The sequence below is a fragment of the Podarcis tiliguerta genome (genome assembly GCF_965153285.1).
Source record: "Podarcis tiliguerta genome assembly, chromosome: 10".
NCBI lineage: Eukaryota > Metazoa > Chordata > Lepidosauria > Squamata > Lacertidae > Podarcis > Podarcis tiliguerta.
The window spans coordinates 35179818-35200793 of NC_139543.1; the positions used below are offsets into that span (position 1 = coordinate 35179818).

Consider the following 20976-nt stretch of genomic DNA (forward strand, 5'->3'; position numbering starts at 1 on the left):
CTCAATTTCCTTCTTATTGAACCTATATATATATAACTAGGTACACTAAGTGTCAGTGCTTAAGTCCAATAGCTAAACCATACAAAAAGTGCTTTGTAGCTTCTTACACCGGATCTTTAAGGAACGCATATATTATCCAGTGGCGTAGCGTGGGGGGTGCAGGGGGGGCCGGCCGCACCGGGCGCAACATCTGGGGGTTAGGGTTAGGGGGCGCAAATCCATGGGTTAGGGGGCGCAAATACATGGGTTAGGGGCGCAAATTACTTGCCTTGCCCCGGGTGCTGACAACCCATGCTACGCCACTGATATTATCCATTGAGATTACACGCTGCAAGCACAATGTTTATGAGTTAAAATGACCGGGAATGTAGGGACACCCAACGTACCTGGGGCAATGCAGAGTTGAGCTGCCGCTGGAGAGCATCTCTATCATAGATGACATCCTGGAGGCGTTGCTGGGCCAGAGAAAGGCTTTCCTGCGTCTCTCGAAGTGTGTCCAAGAGACGGTCCCTCTCATCTAGCATATTCACCATAAGCTGCTCAAAGTGAGAATCTGAGTCCGAGCCACTGCTCTGGGACCCCCTTTGGCTCATCGGGGTGTCCTCGTTTATCGTGGGCATCACTTCACACATCATTTCTGAAAGCAAAAAAACAAATGGAGGGAGGAATGAAAAATAATCCTCTAAGTACCAGTAGCGTCTAGGAAGCTATTATATATAATAAAGTCAATCATTTCAAGATTGACTCCCTTCCTGGCAGTAAAATAATTAATAACAATAATAATGGATTTATTTATTGAATTATTATAATCATTTATTATTAATAATATTGTTAATTATTAATAACAATTAATAAGTCACAGTTCTGGAAGTGTTCCTCTTTCAGGAGAGGGATATGTTTAAAGTCTCACCAGCAGATTGACACAGACAGTGTCCTTTGAAATCATGTCAAAGATTTCATTTTCAAAGTTCGTTTCTTTTATCTGACCTTTATCCACCCACTCTCCTGCGTGCCATCTTCTGACTGTTTGTAGTGGTGCCCATGGCTACTATTAATTGCCAAAGATAGTACTTCCCAACACTTTCCTATAGCAGAGCTCAACTTCAATGCTGAACTCAGCAGAAAGTCAACATTTAAAATGTCATAACGCTCTACCCTTCTTGGCAGCCTAGGGTGCCACTTAGGTGATCTCTTCCAATGAGAAAGCTAATTGCCCTTCACATAATTCCTTCCTCAAAATGAGGAGGACAGAAATGCATTTCTACAAAGCTAATTTGTTCCAAGATTGTTGCAGCCTAGCCTAAGGGTAGCTTTTGGAAAATCAATTAATGTCACAATTATCATAACCTATCTTAAGGTGCCTGGTGCTGTGCAACACAAGGTAATTTCACAAATCCAATATGCTGTTGGATATTTCTCAATAAACATTTATGGCCAACATCTTAGAAATTCTATGCTAGTTCAGAAGATTATTAACCTTAAAACATCAGGAAATGAAAATGAACTGTGTACTAGCTAAAATTATTAACTAATATGCCATCCATATATTACAACTGTATCATCAAACCATGACCATTCTATTTTGCCTTTGATCGCAAGTGATTCTGCCATTCTAGCCCATGTTATTGGCTCCCATTCTTGTTCTTTTCCTAGATGCTCTACTCTTCTTGTGTGTTAATATTCCAAGTGGCTTATATTGGTGTTTTATCTCTGCTTTTGGACTGGATTCCTTTTATAAAGTACTTGAAGGACTGAGTGGGAAAGTGAGCCATACCAATAAACATGGCTCAGTTATTTACAACTGGGATAGATACACACCAATTTTGAAGCATCAGACAGCACTTCAGACAAGTTTGCTGCTTACACCTTAACACCACCTAGCCTCAGCCAGAAGATAATACCTGAGATCACATAGCAAGCTTCAGTCTCCAAACCCTCTAACTGCCACCTTAGCTACAGCACCGTTTTAACTGTATCAGGGCAGCCAAAGAAAGCAGAAGCCAAAAGTTCTTCCTCAAGACTTTGGTACCTTTGTTTTGTTAATCATATGCATTGACCGAACTGTATTGTTGCCTCTGTGTATTGATGGAAAACAGCATATAACTTCCAATGCGACATAAAAATGTTCTCCTGAAATAAGAACTCTAGGAAGGCTATTTAAGCTGCCTAAATGTGTCAGCTGTACATTGCTCACTTTGTTTGGCTATATTTATATAGCCCGCTCCCCCCCCCCGAAACGACACATGTTCCCTGGGCCGTGCAATGAACATTAAAAGGGTAAAATATATCAAAACAATAAAAAGCAATAGAAAAATATGAGGGTAGGCAGAGTGATTGCTATTGTTCCTTCTGCCTAGAACTCTCCCTGACAGCTGGGAACTGTTAGTAGGCTTGCTACAGTGACAAATTGCTACCTGTTGATTGGTGCTGTTACTGTGTGCTTGTTACACAAGATGCCTGTGAGCAAAATCGCCATTGGTGGGTAGCTGCATCTTTTTGCTATAAAAGAGATTGCCAATGTTGTTGCATTTGTTGCTCTTGTGATGCTTCCCATGTGTGGGTAAGTCACTGCTGGCTGGGTGCGGGTACCAGAAAGCTAACATGGGGGCAAACAGAGACTCAGAAGCAGACATCCTAGGTGCACCATACAATTGGGATACTCGGGACACATAATGAGCAAGGCACCTAGAAGTAGTTGTATTTAATTTGGCTACACTAGAGGTTTAAGACCTGATAGTTCAAAGCTACAATTAAATGGGTTCTGAGCTGGACAAGGGTGAAGTAGGAGGCAGTGGATGAAAGCATGATCCATGAACGTATATTTCTACCCCTAGTGCATTGTCTTTTCTTTTTTCACCTTTTCTTTGCCACTAATGAGTAACTTTCCAGATTTTTCACCATGGTTGCAATCCCACAAGAAACACGTAATTGCTCTCTTCTCAAAGCACAGCAATCTAGCAAGGGAAACAAAACGCAGTGCCGTAGAGCCAAATGGTAGCGCTCTCCAAGGACCCAACAGCACACTTAAGGCAAACCGCCATTGATATCTATGAACATTAGGGCCAATTTCAATGCAACAAGGTCAAACCAAAAAGCTTATTCTTCAAGCAAAGGAAGACCCGGAATTAGGGGAACCTGTAAACAACAACTAATGTTACATTTTGCAGTGCTCCTATTCAATGTTGCAATCAGCTGTAGGATACTGCATTTCCCTTTCCTCCAGATTTTCATTATTTCCCCCTGCTCAACAGACACTCAATATTCTATGGCCACTGAGTGTGCTCAGTCCTTACTGGACTGCTTTTGGAGGGCAGATCTTACCCTTTCAATCCCACCCCCTCGTCATTTTTGCTGCTTCTGCACACCTGCATGCCAATATCAGCAACTCTGCTTTCACTACACAGCTGTCATAATGCAGCACCTGAATTTGCTATCGGTCTCAAGCAGGGCAACAACATTTTGCACCAAATATATGCATTAACCCAGGGCTGTGAAAAAAACCCAGCATCAAAGACATGAACCTATGGTTCAGCTTGGGTCTTACATCATGGCTTTTTAACAAAAGTTTTGGACATTTGAAAGTGCAATAGGTCTGCAGGCAAGTCAACAGAGGTTTCTGCATACAGCTGAGTGTTTGATTTGTCCTGTGAGGATGCCTAAGGGGTCAATTAAGCAGAAAGACTGGCCTCTGCTGCAAACTGAAAGGTATGGGAATTTTGACTGGAAATCCAAATAAAGGTTACTTGCAATATTAAAAGCTGACTATACTGTAGGGTTGTTGTGTACTATGCCAGTGGCAGCTGGCAACATTTTGACTTGGTAGGGCTGCAGTTTTTAACCTTGCTGTTTTTCTTATAACAGGACTTGTTTAGGAAATTGTGCTGGGTGCTCCTGTCTCCTCACTAAAAAGCATCAGTTATTCTCTGCACATCTGTGGAGTTGAGAATAGCTTGCATGTAAGAGGGCCACTATGATTTTCAGGCAAGATTGACTCCATACCTCTTATTTAGAAATTATTTCATACCACATGACATAAGATTTTGAATTCACATATTCAACACTACACCTGCACATCCATTGCCAAAAAGTAAACAAACTCAAACTTTTTTAAATGTAAGAAGCACTTGCTACAAGTTGCATGCTTCCCCCCCCTCTCTTCCCAATCAATTTAACTTTTCATTATATAAAACACTTCTTTCCTCTAAATTAAAAGTACAGAACAAAATGCTCCGACCAACAGATGAAAGATTATTGCTTTATTTGAACCAAGGCACACCAGAACATACTTGCAATGCATGGCTGTGTAATAATCTCTGGTCATGTGCAGAGTTCACCACACCGGAGTAATTGTAATCAGCCTCTTATAACTGAGATTAGGAATCATATTGTCCAGGTTTGGGGGAAGATGGGTAGTCAGTCAATGTGATATGCAAACAGTCATAGAGACCAAACTTCTCATTTTAGAAACTGACAGATAAAGTCACAAAAACACCCAATATAGAAATAATGGCAAGAGCATTTCCCTCCATTACTCCATATTCATGAGATTCGGAATTAGGAAGGGGCTTGTTGGAAGCAGATCCACACACCAGTTCTGGAAATACTCTGGAAAATACTTGCATTTGGCTTAGATCAGCTTGCCCTGCTCTGCTCTATCCAGCAGCAGCTGCTGCAGTTTTTAATGTGTGTATGCAGGGAAATTGTTAACACAGAGTTTGCTGCAGCACATGCAAAATATGTCCATAATTTCTCCTTCCAATTCAATTCATAAAAATGAATGCAAAAAAAAAAAAGTTTAAAAAAGCATATATATATATATATATATATATATATAATAGAACGAGACTCACACTGTGACCACTGTTATTTGCTTCCCTCTCTTGCAAGGAAGGTCATGAAACAAATTCTAAAGAAAACAAAAATGTCCTTCAAAGTAGGAAACACGCCCTGTTGCTTCTCTGGTTAACAGAACATGCTAAAAGATATGAGGAGATCTAGCCTTCAAGGAACAAGCTCTGAGCATGCTCACAAGCAAGGCATGATTTGATACTCAATGCAGATTGCCTTGATAACAACAGAAAGAAGGGGAAACGGAAAAGCTGGTAGTTCTCCAAGAGACACATGGAAGGGACGTCTTTACCAGAGTATACTTTTGGATTAGGACTGTCAGAGTGATGCAGACAGCTGATTAGCCAGAAAACAGAAAATGGTCAGAAATGTTTCCAGAGCTTCTCTTGAGTTCAAACGGATGCGTGTGAAACAGGAAAGTGTGTGTCTTTGGGGGGTTTTGTTTGGTGGCGGCGGTGAGTTAAAAACATGCTTAACATTCTCCTTGTGCTGTGTCCCAATAGTGCAGCCCCACCTGCAATGTGGGTATGAAAGCAGTGGATAGCAGGGTAGGATTTTTCTACTTTCTCAGCTCAAGTTCAACACCTCTCCTGCAATACAGGTGACAGCAAGATTGTTGCACATGTTTTCTCTCACCCACACATCCTTCCAGGCCACAATAAAGGCAATAAAGGGCACTTGCTTTTGAATGTGCATTAGCATTCATTTCAAAAGTCTCACACCAAGTAAGAACAGAGTTAGAAAGAGCGGGAACGCTTTTTCCTTTGCTGCTGATACCTTTTGAGGGCACTTGTGGGGAGGGCCTACTAGTGCACCACCCCACCTTGATTAAAATCTTGATTTCTGTGGACAGCTCTCTCCCCCCATCCCTGGGGACATGACCTATCCAGACAATGAGGTAGTTTGCTCTACTTTTTTATATTCATGTGTTGTTTCTTCTCTCTTCTTTCTCCAGTCACTCGGTTCTATGTGTGCTGTATGCTGATTCTTGTTGTGTGTGAATAAAACCTATAGTCTTCTTCCCCGCAAACTGTGCTCATTGCCTTCAAATCACAAAGAACAGCTGCCCTTTGGCGGACCAGTGGGCTTCTCCCCCTCTTCTCCAAGATGCTTTGTACTTCTGCAAATATCAGGGTTCCACTGAGTCTGCTAATAGCTGCCTTATGTGCTTGAGTGCTGATGTTCTGGCTACATAAGCACAGGCACTCTCCTCTAAAGATATTTAAATGGAATTTAAAATATTATAAGAAATGAATGATTAAGCAGAGACTAGATGGTAACCTAACAGAGCTGCCATAGCAGCTGATTTCCTGCACCGTCAGGGAGTTTGCTCTAAGATCTTAGAGATCTCGACCAACTCCATTGTTTAAATTAATCACAACAGTGGAGTTTCTCCTAAAAGTCACTTTTAAATAAGAAAGAGGAATTAAAAACAACAACACTCTTTAACCCCAAGAGTGTTCATAAATCAATTACAACCTAACTCTATTAAAATGCATAGGACTTTTGCTATTTACCACATCTATGGGAAAGCGATTGCGTACTGCAGTTTTAAAATTACTCCTGTAATTTGAGTTGTTATGCCTTCGCAATGATATATCTGAATTAAGTAGAAAAAAGATATTATTTAGTGACTGTCAGCATCTTTCTGGAAAAATATATATACTAAGATAGATCTTCACATTAAGCTTAACCATGGAAGGTTCAGATGTTTAGTAAAAATGAGGGAGGGAGGGAATCTATCCAATAATATACCATGTGTGCCCTTTCTTCTACAGCAGGCTTTCACCAACCATACTCTTATTAACTGCTGATCTTTGGATTCATTAAAAGGTTCTGATGAGGTAATTGATTAACAAACTTACATCAAAGCTCACAAGCCTATCAAGTGCCTTCACCTTACAAGATGACTTGAACAGACAGCAAGACAGAGATAATGAAGCACAGGGCTCTGTGGTTATTGGTCTGAAATGCTTTTAATGCCACTGTTTGTTCTTTATTGCAGAACAAATAAACAAATGGGATTGGGGGTTTTCCCCCAGAGATGTATTTTCTCCTAGCAAATAGAATGACAATATAAGTCAGTAAGAAACTCAGTCTGATATAGCATGAGAAAGGTACAGAGTGACAATTTGAGTTGGGCACTAATCAAGGAATTCACGACTTTTCATATTAACATGAGCATCTAATTCCACTTCAGCTAGTCTTGATTGACTGCACATCTCATGGAATTAATGTTTCGTTCACAATGTCCAGCTCTTGGAGATCCTGTAATTCATTTGTTGGGGATGCAAAGCTGAGCAAATGAAGAATCCTAGATCAAGCTTAAAACTTGGATTTTGTGACTAAATTTCTTGGAACTTTTTTTACACCACAAAAATTGTTTAATGGTGAATTCAAATATGAATTCTTTTCCGTGATCTCTTTGGGTTTGCGTGCATCAGTTCTGTCAATAAAGAATATTGCATTTCCGGAAGTAATGAGATTCCTATAAGGAGCAATAGACAAAAGTTAACGTAGACCCTTTGGCGAACTTTTAGCTGGACAATATCAACCATTATAATATCCTATAATAGCGAACTCCTTCTCTCGGAAGTGGTGCACACACTCTCATATACTCTGCATCCAGTGTGCTCCTGGTTGGATACAATCCCTATCTACCCTGCTGTTTCTTATGAAATACTGCATTTTGCTGCGTTTTCCCCAAACCTGCTTCAATTCAAATTCAGAAAAAGGAGGACTCAGCTGCATTTTAAATCACTGATCAGTAACCCAGCCTGAACGTTCATCTTTCTTTAGCAAAAATGGCACCACTCCCACACAATAATTCCTCTTATCAGGAGGCTTGGGGGAACCCCATGATATATAAAAAAGAGGAAGACAAGTTTTTGTGGTGAGAGGAGAAACTAGAAGACATCCCAATCAGGACTGAGCATGCTCAGTGACCACAGAACACTTGGGTAGGAAAAGATAGCTCAGCTGGTACAGCATGAGACAATCTCAGAGTTGTGGGTGGGGCAAAAAACTTCTGCCTTGCAGGGGATTGGACTAGATAACCCCCTGTACCCCTTTCCTTCTCTTCCATTCTGTGAACCTGTGGGAGGGGAACGCAGTGGCGTAGCGTGGGGGTGCAGGGGGGCCGGCCGCAACATCTGGGGGTTAGGGTTAGGGGGTGCAAATCCACGGGTTAGGGGGCGCAAATTACTTGCCCTGCCCCGGGTGCTGACAACCCACGCTACACCACTGGGGGAATGGCATATCTTGGGAAAGGGCACAGTTCTCTATCTGGAACAAGAAAACTCCAACATTTCTTGGGTAACATATCATCACTGGTCCATGTGACTCCAACATCTCAGCAGAGGTCATTCCCAAACCAGAAATCTTTAACTTTAAATATTTAACTGGAAATATCAGGGGTGGAACTGGGGACCTTTTGCAATCAGAACATGTGCTCTGCTATTGAGCCTGCCCCAGGATATGGTTTCACAATACAGTACTAGTACTATCAGAAAGTACCATTTGAGATGACTGCTTTTTCTATAAAAGCAATTTTTATCAATGTGTTTTACATTATTGTACAAAGTGCTATGGGTGGTATTCAATGCTAGTCCTACTCAGAGTAGACCCACTGAAGTTAATAACCCTATGTCAGTCATGTGTATTAATTTCAATGGGCCTACTCTGGTACACAAAGCTCACATACATGGTTTAGTGCAAACTGCAACACATCAGCTAGAGCAGTTGGTAAAGTAAATTAACCATTAAGTCCAGTGATGAGATTTACTATTCCAAGATGCATGAAAAATTAAAACAACTTGTATAATTCAAAATTACCATAAGGAAGCAATTATATAATGGTATATATCCACTCCACCCCAAACAACAGACCATTACAGGCCACAACTTTGGGGCTTTCTGATGTGCAAAAGGCAACCTGTATCAATCCTTAATTTGATCAAAATTTCTTTTTATTCTGAATCACTACCATGGAGAGGATGGTGTGTGTGTGTGTGTGTGAGAGAGAGAGAGAGAGAGAGAGAGAGAGAGACCTCTGCAAACAGCACAGCAAGTCAATCCTAGTTCTTTCATTTTGACCCCACCCACCAGCTTCTCTCTACCTCTTGATATCAAATGCCCCAGATGAAAAAAAAAAGCTCAGAAATCAGAAGAGTAATATTCACTCCACTCCACAGGTCAGTCACGTTTGTTCCCTGGCACATGTTCATTGCCATTCTTCCTTTTTTAATTGTAGGGATGTGAGAGGAGCAATTTGTGAGCACAACTGACAGCTCAACAAAGGCTCCCTTCTTATCACACTACCGTTCAGCTATAGTTCACCTTGAAGGCTTCCAGTTTCAAAGGCTCAGGGTGTGGGAGGGGTGTGGTTTCTTCTATATTCCGAAGATGGTACTATAAGGTGACTTTCCCCTGTTCTTGCTAAACCCTTCCCTTGGGAACCCTGCGTGCAATTTCATTTCTCCATTCAGGGAGAAGCCAAGTCTTTAATTGCACGAGCTACTTTGCCCCTTCGGCTACATCCGCGCCATCCCCCTTCGCTCCGTGCCTGCCGTGACATCATCAGCAGGAACTCACCCTGCCCTTCGGATACTACTTCACCCAACCATATTTACAGCACCTCCAAAGAGACGCCGCTGCTGCCGCTGCTCTTGCAGCGACCAGCAATTCCTGCGATTTTCTTCTCCCTCTCCCGCCCCCCCCCACCTTCCCCTTTCCAGATGCTGTCAGCTACACCTCACTTCACCCACGGAGAGCAATTCCTGGAGGAAAATCCGTGCCATTGTCTGACTTGCACACTGCATGCATCTTTCTCCTCCTAGTTAACTCCTTCCCTCCCGCGCTGCTTCAGCTGAACTGTGAGATCACCTTTGAAAAATTAAAAGAAGGAGAAGAACGTAGAGGGTTGGAAATCGAGAGAGATCCTTTCCACTTATCCGCACCCCCCCCCCTCCACCAGCAAGTCTTGGTATTAAGAGCTAAGTCTTGCAGCTGTAACATCTGCCACCCAGAAGCCCAACCCATCCTTTAAGGGAATAAAATAGCCTTAAGAAGTTGACTTCATTGAAAGACTGGGGTCTCCATTTCCAAGGAGAATCTTTAAAAGGCAGCAGCCCCGGCCCCACCACCTTCCCTTTCCCTTTGCAATGGGATGTGCGGGGCGTGGGGGTTCGAGATCTGCCTTTGCCCTCTGGCTTTGCAACATACCTAAAGCTTGGTCTTCTCCGCGCGTCTCTCGGGAATCGGTGGTCCTCGCCCTGGCTCCGCTGGGCGCTCACACACAGCCGGGCGCCGCCGTCGCCGCCCCTCCACTCGCCTCCCGGGCAAGGCTGCCAGGACCAACGCCGCCGCCGCCGCCGCTCCTGCTCAGGGAAGGCAGCCCCAGCGCAGCCCGCCACCCGCTTCGGCCGCCAGCAGGAGCGGCTCGGCGGCACCTCAGCATTTTCCTCCGCCTGTCACTTCGTCGGCAGCCGAAAGGGGGAAACATCCATGGGGAAAAAATGGCATATTACAATTTTTTTGCTTTGAGGAGCTAGAGCGCGGTTGAGACCATTGTTAGGAGGAGGAGAGGGGGGAGAGGCGGCTCTTAAAGCTCCAGCAGCCCTTTTTTCTCCCCCCCCCCCCATCCGTGGCTGGGAAAGTCAGCGGATTAGGGGGGGGTGGAGAGAAAGAAAGCAGGGATTTTGCTTTTCTTGGAATTAAACTTTGCGGAGTGACAGCTGGAATAGCCTGCGCTAAATATATATTACAATGGCCGGAAAATCGGGCAAGCTGGGTTCCTTACCCGCGCAGCGCAATCCTATGTATGGATTTTGCACCTTCTTCGGTGGCGTTTAGTAAGAAGTAAAGGAAATAGGGGCGGGATCCGGTGGGCTGCTCTCAGAATTAGCAGCGTAGCCCTATGCATGCCTACTCGGAGGTAAGCCCCGATGAGATCACTGCCAAGTAAGCGGAGTATAGGATTGCAACCCCTAAACCTCCGCGCAGTTGTTGCGGGTTTCGTTAACTAAGGACTGCAGCCGCTGAGTGTTCGCGCCGCATCATTACCTGAAAGGCTGAAAATCAACTCTGATGATGAACAGGTGCATGCATTCATTGAGGAATAACCACCACCACCCCTTCCCTAATGTACAAATATCCATATCGGCCGTCAGCAAGAGAGCCGCATATTGTAGTTCCATATTTCCCTACATCATGTAACACACACACACACACACACACACACACACACATCCCGCCTTTCTTTCGCCCTCAAGGGGTACACACAGTTCTCAGGCATGGACCAAAGCGGTGTTGGCAACCTGTCGCCCTCCGAGCCTTCTGGACTACAACAGTTCCCCGCCCCCCTCACCTTTTTCTCCAGGGTGGCTCACATTATCCTTCCCTCCTCATTTAATCCCAACAACGACAACCCTGTGAGACAGGTTAGGCTGAGAGGCAGCGACAGGCCCAGCCTCATCGAGTGGGGGATTCGAACCCTGATCTCCCAGGTCGTCGTCTGACACTCTAACCACTATACCACTCTGCCTCAGTCCCTGGTATCTCCAGGTGGGGCTGGGAATCTCCCCAGTCTGACCGCCTGCGGTGTTCAGTGCCGAATTTACATATAAGCTAAACAAGCTATAGCTTAGGGCCCCACTCTCTTGGGGGCCCCCCAAAAATTTAAAGGAAATAACACACCTGGATGTGCATTTCTAAAATATAAGATAAAAAAACAAGTAAAATAAAACCTACCTACAGCAACAGTGTTTGGTGTTGTGTAGGCTCCTATGATGTAAGTAATGGGCCCCGCCTGCTAGCCTGCTCCCTAAAATATCACTGGTTTGCTCATTTCTATATCAATTACTTTGATAAAATACGTACAGTATTTTATGTGCAAATGGCTTTAGATACCTATTAGGTCCGTAAATTACCATATAGCATATATTCAACACAAAAAAACAGCGGCAATTTGTTGTTGACCAAGAACAGCTGGACATATAAAAGGCCCCATTACCTTCAGTAGCTTAGCGCCTCATCAAACCTAAATCCGGCCCTGGAGGTGATGCTACCAGTCAGTGTAGCCAATATTGAACTAGATGGACCAATGGTCTGGCTCAATTTAAGGTGTCTTGCTTTGTTCCTATTCCTTGCTTTCGCTAATCCCCCCTCCCCTGTTATTTTCATACATCTCTATAATTATCACTGCGTGGATAATTTATCTCCAAGAGGCTATTACAACGACAGGGCCACCGGGTTGATCTAATCCGAGGAGCCAAAGGGGGTCTTCCCTCCTTTCCCTCCCTTCCCTGTAATCTTCGGAGAGCCGCTGCTATCAGTTATATCATCTGACACGGAGAGGGAGATCTGCTGGGAAGGCGCCCCGGAATGCCTGCGAGAGGAGCGAAGCAAGAGATCAGTTCACTGACTGACTCGGGAGTTTGCGGGACGTGGGAATCCGGGGAGCGGAAGGCGTGTACGGTACGCAATCGCTCCCTTTCTCAGGGCTTGGGGTTTCCCCTGGAAGCTGCTGCAGTGGTTTCCACCAGTCTTTAAATAAATTCTGAAGTAATCACGTCGGCTTCTCTCTCACGCACGCAGCCAGTTCCCCAGATGCTGCCGCGGCGTTTTCACAGCTCGGATGCTCCGCCATCCGCCCCCTCCCTCCCCAAGGACAGCCGGTTGTTAGGAGAGGGAGAGATGGCAAGGCAAGAAGGAGCGGCGGCTAGGTAGCCCGCGACAACACTTTCCCCGCTTTGGGGAAAAAAAACACCATACAAAATAAGGCTTTTTTGTCCTCTCTTCACTTTAGGGCACGGGTTTCTCCTTCATGCAGATGGGGCTGGAGCAAACGAGAGCTCAAGGACGTGTAAGCCGGCAGGGAGTCCTGCAGAAGTTCTGTTGCCAAATAAAATCAGCCAAAAATGCAATCCTATACTACAGACGTCAGTGAGTCTCACTTTCGTTAGGTGGTCATAGGAGTGCAGTGTGGGCAGTTCGGGGGTGCCAAACTACATTTGACCCAGGTGAAATAAAACCTAGTTTCATCCCTGGTGTACCCTGGTTAAAGTAAAGGTAAAGGGACCCCTGACCATTAGGTCCAGTCGTGACCAACTCTGGGGTTGTGGCACTCATCTCGCTTTATTGGCTGAGAGAGCGGGCGTACAGTTTCCGGGTCATGTGGCCAGCATGACTAAGCCACTTCTGGTGAACCAGAGCAGTGCACGGAAACACGATTTACCTTCCCGCTGGAGTGGTACCTATTTATCTACTTGCACTTTGACGTGCTTTCGAACTGCTAGGTTGGCAGGAGCAGGGACCGAGCAACAGGAGCTCACCCCATTGCAGGGATTTGAACCGCCGACCTTCTGATCAGCAAGTCCTAGGCTCTGTGGTTTAACCCACAGCGCCACCTGCGTACCTATTACTCAGAAGTAAATCCCGCTGAATTGCATAAGAGTTGTGTGCCTAACTAAGGGTGCAAAGAACTGCAGCCTCTTCCTGCTCACCCACCACAGGCAGGTATGTTGGGACCACCAATGTCCACACCATCCCCTTTAAAGCACATTTAACCCACATTTCAAGCACATGGTTTCCCCTCTGTCATGGGAACTGTAGCTTAAGGGTGCTGGGAAGTGAAACTCTGGGGTGTGTGAGTGGGTAAACTACAGTTTCTAGGATTATTTTGGAGAAGCCCAAGGTTTTAAATGCATGTGACTTTTGCTTCATCTTTTTCCATGTTCTGAGCCACTTATGGTAGAATTCAAAAAAGCATGCATGCCTAGGTGCTTCCATACACATATGTACACAGGTACTAGATTCATAAGAGCATTAACACCTGTGGGTTGGACCAGGCATCCATCTACTCTAGTTTTGAATGGTGGACAGTTGGGATGCTTCATGGAAGCCTACAGATAGTGCTTAAAGGCTCTCCCTTGTTTTTTGTCCACAGATTAAACATTCACATGTAGAGGTTTTCCCGTTAGCCCAAAAATGGAAAACGAGCAAGGTCCCAACCAAAGAATAACGGCAACTTAAGCTGATGGAATAAGCGCAGCTTGCACACTTAACATACAGAATAAGAGGAGGAAGATAACATAAGTTTAGAGAAGATGGGGAAATGTTTATTGAATATATGGGGGAGAAATGTGCTCACTTGAAAACGTTGGCAGCATTAAGATAAATTCAACAGTGTAAATTAGTTTTGATGAGTGTAATAATGGAATACTGAATGGTTTAGTTTATGTAAAATATGCTGGGATGTATGGTATGCAAAATGCACCACAAAAAGAGAAGAAGGGAAATCATTGGATGTTTAAATAAGTATTCAAAATTGTAAAACAGAAAATTTAATAAAAACTATATATAGAGAGAAAGTTTTCCCTGTCCATTTCTATCCCTGCAACAGCCAGCTGCTGAACCTCCAGACTGAGTATTTACACTCATGGGAATTAGCAAAGTTCTGTTATTATAGGTTGTGCTTTGAAGGAGTCATCTCATCATGTTTTATTGTAGTGTGGCATAGTATTGTAGATCAAGGGCCCGAAAGATCTGCAAGTGCTGTTACACACTTCTTAAGAAGACAAGTTGTTGAAAATTATACTTTGCCTCCGACACTTCCTCGGAGAAAGAGTGGCTGCTTAACCAGGGCTCCTGGGCAACCTCTCATCCAGCAACTGATCAGACTAAAAGTTCCCTCAGACACAGATACGGTATGTGAAAACGTTCAGGCTGTGCAACATACTTAATCATGCAGAGTCGTTGAGCAGCTTATAATCGCATGCGATGTAATTTCATCCCCTTTTGTGCACACCATCCATTTAAAGCTCATTGCATCCCCCCAAAGTAACCTGTGGACTGTGGTTGGTTAAGGGTGCTCAGAACTGGAGTTCTGTGAGGGGTACACTACCAAGGGGATTATTGGGGGAAGTCATGTGCTTTAAATGTATGGTGTGGATTTGACCTAAGAATAAAGGGGAAGGATTATAGTTGCATGAGAAAGCTCATGCTCTGCGTAGAGAAGGGATAAAGATCAATCTCTGGCCTCTCTGTTTTTGGAGCTAATGGAATGCCCTTTCTGGAGTGACCTACCTACTCTGGGCTCTTTAAGGCACCACGAAAAGACCACCCTGTCCTGCCCCCCCCCCCGGCTTTTTTATGACTATCTGTTGGATGCTTCCATTTCCCCCCACCACATTCCCCTTTGCTCTGTGTTGTGTGCTGGTTTTAATTTTATGCTGGCTGTTTTAAGTGGATTGCTTTTGTGTTTTATTGCTTATGGAAACCACCCAGAAAACTTGTTTGGGTAATAATAAAAGAACCAGGTGGGAAATGTTTTATTGGTATTTGCTTATGAATAGTCTATATCATGCAAGCAACTTTGAGATCATTTTTTAAAATTATTATTCAATGATCTATAAATCTTGTTGAATGGATGAAGAAAAGAATAAAATATCTCTGCCTGAGATCTTGGAGAGCTGCTGCCTGCCAGAGTGGAGTCAGGCAGCTTCCTGCTCAAACGCCTGATTCAATCAACTGCAGCCTTTAGCTTTATAATCCTAATCCCTTTACTGGTGGAAGTTCGTTCTGAAACCCATCACCACTTGCTTTCCAATAAATATAGTTAGAATTGGGCAGCCTGGTTTGATAAGTCATTGGGAATAACAAACCAAAGCTGTAATAACATGTCATGTATAACCTTTATAATTACTTTTGTAATAACTCTGGAATTAGAGTAGCCTAACCGAAGAACTCTATTTCTTTTCTTTATTAAAAAGGCCATGTTAAGCAAGAGAGAAGATTCCCTGAAGTGAATAAATGATCTCCTGGTCTCTTCAAGCAATAAAGTTTTTCTTTCCTCTAGTCGAATAAATATGGCCCAATGCCATGGTGTGTGTGGTTAAAAAAGGGAGGAGGGTGGAATTCCGTGCGGCAGATGGAAGTGTGAATATATATGTGTACTGTTCTGCTGATATATCACTTGAGCTACCTAGGTCTTTGATTTTGGGTGCTGGGCAGGGTTGAATTAGCCTTCGCTGAGGCCTTAAGCTATATCAAGTATAAGAGGCCTCATGACATTATTCTAACAGACAGGACAATGAAAATTGAAATAATTAACTTTTACATTTGCATATATACCAGTACATAGGCATGGGTGCAACAAAAAACGAACGACTTAAATCAAAGTTGCATCTAGCAACAAGCCTATTTATATACGAAATACCTTTATATGAAAACACCCTTATGATCTGCTACTTAGCATGTATGAAAGCTTTTAAAGTTCAGCAACACGAGAGCAGTTAAACATAAAACTCATTACTTACAAAATGGAACAGCCAATACAATGTGCACTGCATGTGTCCTACATATGACATAACATTTAACATAATTTTGTGATTAGTTTTTTTTAGAGAAAAGTCATTGAAATTTAGGATTGTTTCCCCCTCTTGTATTTAGAGGCCCATTATAATCTGAGGCCATCATCTGTATACAGCCTACTTAGTTTGTGTGGAAATCCAGCACTGGGGCTGGGGAATTATGGCCAGCCAAAAAAACAGGAGTCCTGACCACAATCCTCTAAGTCCAATTTATTGATTCTATTATTTATTTATCATATTTGTGCATTGCTTTATCCAATGTTTTCAATCCCACACATTTCCCAAATCAGCACATGGTATTTATGTGCATAATGTCTTGACTGTAAACATGCAGAATTAGCCACACAAATGAGAACAAGCAGTTTAAGGAGCGGGAGGTCTGCTCTCAAGATGGATGCAACGTGTTGTTAAAATTCACATCAAAGCCCTCTTTTAGTGCTGCGCATATTGATCAGAGTCTTCTCCCTAAAACAAGGCTAGTCAATGCAGTGTCTGCCAGATGTTGTGGGACAACAGCTCCCATCAGCCCAGGACAGCATGGCTCATAGCCAGGGAAGATGGGAAATGTAGTTCAACAACATCTTGAAGGCGCTAACCTGGGTATCTCTGCCCCAAAAACCACGTCTGAGCTGGCAGTTTTCCTGGGATGAAGAAAAGGCAACATTCAAGCTGAAGGATAGGAATCATTTTTCCTCTTTCCTTGACTCTACTTCTTTGATCTGAAGCATGGAGAGGAAAAGCAGTCTGTTAAATTAAGATGGACCATCTACCTCTTAATAGCAAAGAATGAAAACACACGGACCACAGCCCAAACCAGTGTTAGGTGCACTTAAAGCCATTGCTTTTAATGAGCTTAAGTGTGCCTGTGTGCAGGATTGTGTTCATGGGCATCGAGCCATTCATACCGCTGCCAAATTTCATTAACGTTATTCCACAGAGGACAACTGGGTGGAATGTCTGCTTCTTCCATTCAACACTTTGCATCTTTAGCTCGTGTAGTCTTTTGTTGAAGAAGTGCTGCTATAATTCTGCATCAGTGCAGCTGCTGATTACTTAATCCAGCTTCATGCACATGAACAAGCAGCAGCTTTGGAGAATGGTCTCAAAAACACAGGCATTTGGTCAGTTCTTTTCCCTTCTCCACCCTCCTCGTTTTGTCTTGGAAATGCTTGCACTAAAAATAGCAGGAAGTAAAGACAGAAACAGCTAGAGCTGTAAAGGCTGTGGTCCTTTGCACAATTACTTGTGGACAGGGCTCGATAAAGTTAAAGGATAGGACTAAGCATGCTCAATGGGCATGAAATGCTGATATGGCAGGCAGGGAGAATGGAAAACTGCGGAGTAAAGGAGGAGGATGCAATGTAGTATCCTAGAAAGGGCATGGCTGGCCAGCATCCTAAGTAGGAGCATGTCACACTGCCAGATCAGATTCAGGAGCAGAGCTCCAGCCATACAGTTCTTTCCGCAGACAGCTGACTTAACTGTTTCCTGCATTGCAGAGGGTTGGACTAAATGACATTTGGAGTCACCTCCAACTCTATAATTCTGTGATGGGAGTTCCAATCTTCATAGGAGGACTAACAGTTTAATAATAGTACCCCTATTATAGTTACGGTTTAATAACTTTAGCATAGTCGGAATAGATAAAAATGTTAAGAGAACTTTTCCTTCCTCCAAAACTTTTTTCCCCCTGTCCATGGAGAAAATGAAAAAGTGAAATTTGAGAACATCTTGGAACTCCTAAGTTGGATACCACTCTAAGAATGCAGGGTAGTATTCAACTACATTACACACAGTGAAATTAATGGCCATCCTTAGGTCTGTTGATTTCAATGGGTGTTCTCTGAGTAACCATGAGTTGGATACAACTCATTGACTTTATTGTATTGCCCAAGAAGTTGTAGTTTATTTTATTCCCCATGCTCTTTACTTTTTATTTACTCTTTTGTAGCAATATTATGTCATTTGGTGTATTTAGTGGCACAGATCCATTTAACAGTGGACATCAAACATACAATCTCAGAAGAAAGGCATAAATGATGATTGGGGTGGAGGATAATTTATGATTTATTGACAGTAGCTACTTATCAGATCAATTTCTAGCTTGGGAGAATAAAGAGGAAGTCTAGAATTGCACAGGAAATGATTAAATATTTAGTTCAAGCCCTCCTTCCAAAAGTGGGCTCCATACTACTTGAACGGAGACCATCTGAACGGAAATGTAAATAAACTATTCATTCTTAAATATTATCCCTGTGATGGAAGGTAATAGCCAATTACTGAAGCCAAAAGAAATATTATTGACAATCAGTGTGACTCTGAGGCTCATTTACATTATTGGTTTGTCTCTGTAGCCTCGATCCATGCATCTAAAAAACAAGGGCTTCCGTATCTTAAATACAAAAATCATGAATGTTAGTCATTGCATGAATGGATAAAGTCCTCTTTAGTGAAGGCGCACTTATGAAACCGACACACTCATAGAGTAATACAGGGAGTAGTTTTGTCTATTTATTTTTGCTGCCCATAGCAACAGTCCTTTGTGCTGTCCATAGCAGTTAGGAACAAAGAAGGTGCTTTATACTGAAGTCTGATCTCTGGAACATGGAACATCTAGGAACCTAGGAAGCAACCACCTTCTACTGAGTCGGATTATTGGTCCATCTAGCTTAGTATTATCTCCACTAACTGTCAGCAGCTGTTTAGGGTTTCAGACAGGAGACATTTCCACCCCTACTTGGAGATGCCAGTGATTGAACTTGAGACATTCTGCATTTAAAGCAGAGGTTCTACCAGCTCAATATTGCATACCCCTAAGGGTAGTGTTCGCAAGCCTCTGCAGGAGGTACATGTCTTACATATACACATTCTAGGAGTCACATGAATTAGTATTTCTAGGCAGTGGCATTAGGACACAGGGACAGGTTTACCTAGTAACTTAGAATCATGCAGATCTTAAAATGGGGGTAAAGGTAAAGGTAAAGGGACTCCTGACCATTAGGTCCAGTCATGGCTGACTCTGGGGTTGCGGCGCTCATCTCGCTTTATTGGCTAAGGGAGCCAGCATACAGCTTCCGGGTCATGTGGCCAGCATGACCAAGCTGCTTCTGGCGAACCAGAGCAGCACACGGAAACGCCGTTTACCTTCCCGCCGGAGCGGTACCTATTTATCTATTTGCACTTTGACATGCTTTCGAACTGCTAGGTTGGCAGGAGCAGGGACCGAGCAATGGGAGCTCACCCCGTCGTGGGGATTCGAACCACGACCTTCTGATCGGCAAGTCCTAGGCTCTGTGGTTTAACCCACAGCACCACCTGCATCCCTTAAAATGGGGGTACAGTTTACTGAATACACACAGAGACAAAATTTACTAATTTAATACTGCAGTGAAATGTTATCTGTTACAGCAATGATGAATAGCTTCAGCTTTGGGAGTATTAGCTAAATAATTCTAACCACAACTAAACTTAACACATGTGTCAGGATTGCTCCACCCCCCTCTGCAGGATCTTCGGAGCCTCAGGGTGTCTCTTAATTTAAGACACCACCTGGTGAGCCCCTTACTCTCACAATCCTGTTTGTTTCATGTTTTATTTCCTCAGTTGGTTACTCCTGAGTACAGCCCCACAAGCTTTACTGTAGCATCAGCCCTCTGCCTCACAGAATCTCTTCTTAACACCTTTAAGCTAGCCATTGGAGGTTTGCGGGGCCCCAGACCTTCCTCAGTGACTCCTCTTTACTTCTGTCTTTCTTGATTTTCCTCTGTGGCAATGCCTGTCAGCTCTGTCCATCCACCTCTCTTCTTAGCAGTTTATTCTCTCCTCCTCCTCCTCCTCCTCCTCCTCTCTCTCCTTGATCTTTGCTGGCTCACCTCCTCACTTCCAGTCTCTCCTGACCAGCTTCTACTCAGGGTGCAAGATGAAAGGAGCAGCAGGCAAGTTGCTATGACACTGTCTTCCAAGAACACACAGGGCATGCACACAAGACTGAGCAAGCACATGAGGCATAAGATGGATGAGGCTATAGAAGGAAGGGCAAAGGAGGGAATGTGAGAAAGTGAAGGTTCTGGAGAAAAGGTGTGCCCAGCATAGCTTGAAGAACACCAGTCTGCTCATTCTTTCTGGGCTTCCATAATGGAAGTTGGTTACATTGCATGCTAGGCCTCAGCCATGCACAATTGGCATGAACTCAGTGGAAGGCTGGGTTAGGGAAGGATCAAAATACTTGTCTAAAACAATCTCTCTCTCTCTCTCTCAAATATATTATAGGCGTATTCATGAAAACAGACTTGTTCATAATTAAATGTAACATGCTGCCATTTTTAAATGTGTTTCTTTAAAAAATAAAAGAGAACAACAAGCTAATAAAAACTGCTAAATACTTCCAGGTGTCTTAATTTGTAAATCAATGTATACATAATTGGCAATGTGATGCATCACATTGTACTCCCTCTAAACTTCATGTTTTCATTCTGCTAACATGTTGTCACAATGAATTCATGTACACCCTGGTATATTGTAAATATCTACTATTTCTTCCATGCCTACCGAATCAAGTATTGTACATACAGTGGGAGAGCTAAATGACCAACTCTCTTGTTTCAATTAAGGTTAATACACTGAATTACCTGAAGTTTCTGCTTTATTGTGTTTACCTTATGCTTTGGAATGATGCCCAGAACAATAAAACATCATCGTGCTTGTTTAGGGCTAACCAATTACATTTTCCTTTGCTTTCTAAGATTGGGGCCCTCTC

The 20976-nt window shown here is 43.3% G+C and overlaps 1 protein-coding gene across 6 annotated transcripts in view; it reads right to left on the reverse strand.

Annotated features, from left to right (window-relative positions):
- Window positions 1-10335, reverse strand: part of PPFIA2 (PTPRF interacting protein alpha 2) — a 272209-nt gene extending 261874 nt beyond the window's left edge. For 3 of the 6 annotated variants that reach the window (XM_083400933.1, XM_083400929.1, XM_083400925.1), the window contains exons 1-2: window positions 10072-10334; window positions 387-637 (exon numbers count right to left, since the gene is read on the reverse strand). In XM_083400933.1, coding sequence (XP_083257059.1) covers window positions 387-635 — 249 coding nt within the window. In that variant the 5' untranslated portion in view covers window positions 636-637; window positions 10072-10334. Of the gene's footprint in view, window positions 1-386; window positions 638-10071 lie in introns of all 6 variants that reach the window. The other 3 variants (XM_083400932.1, XM_083400931.1, XM_083400930.1) reach the window with 2 other exon arrangements.
- Between the last annotated feature and the right edge of the window lie 10641 nt (window positions 10336-20976).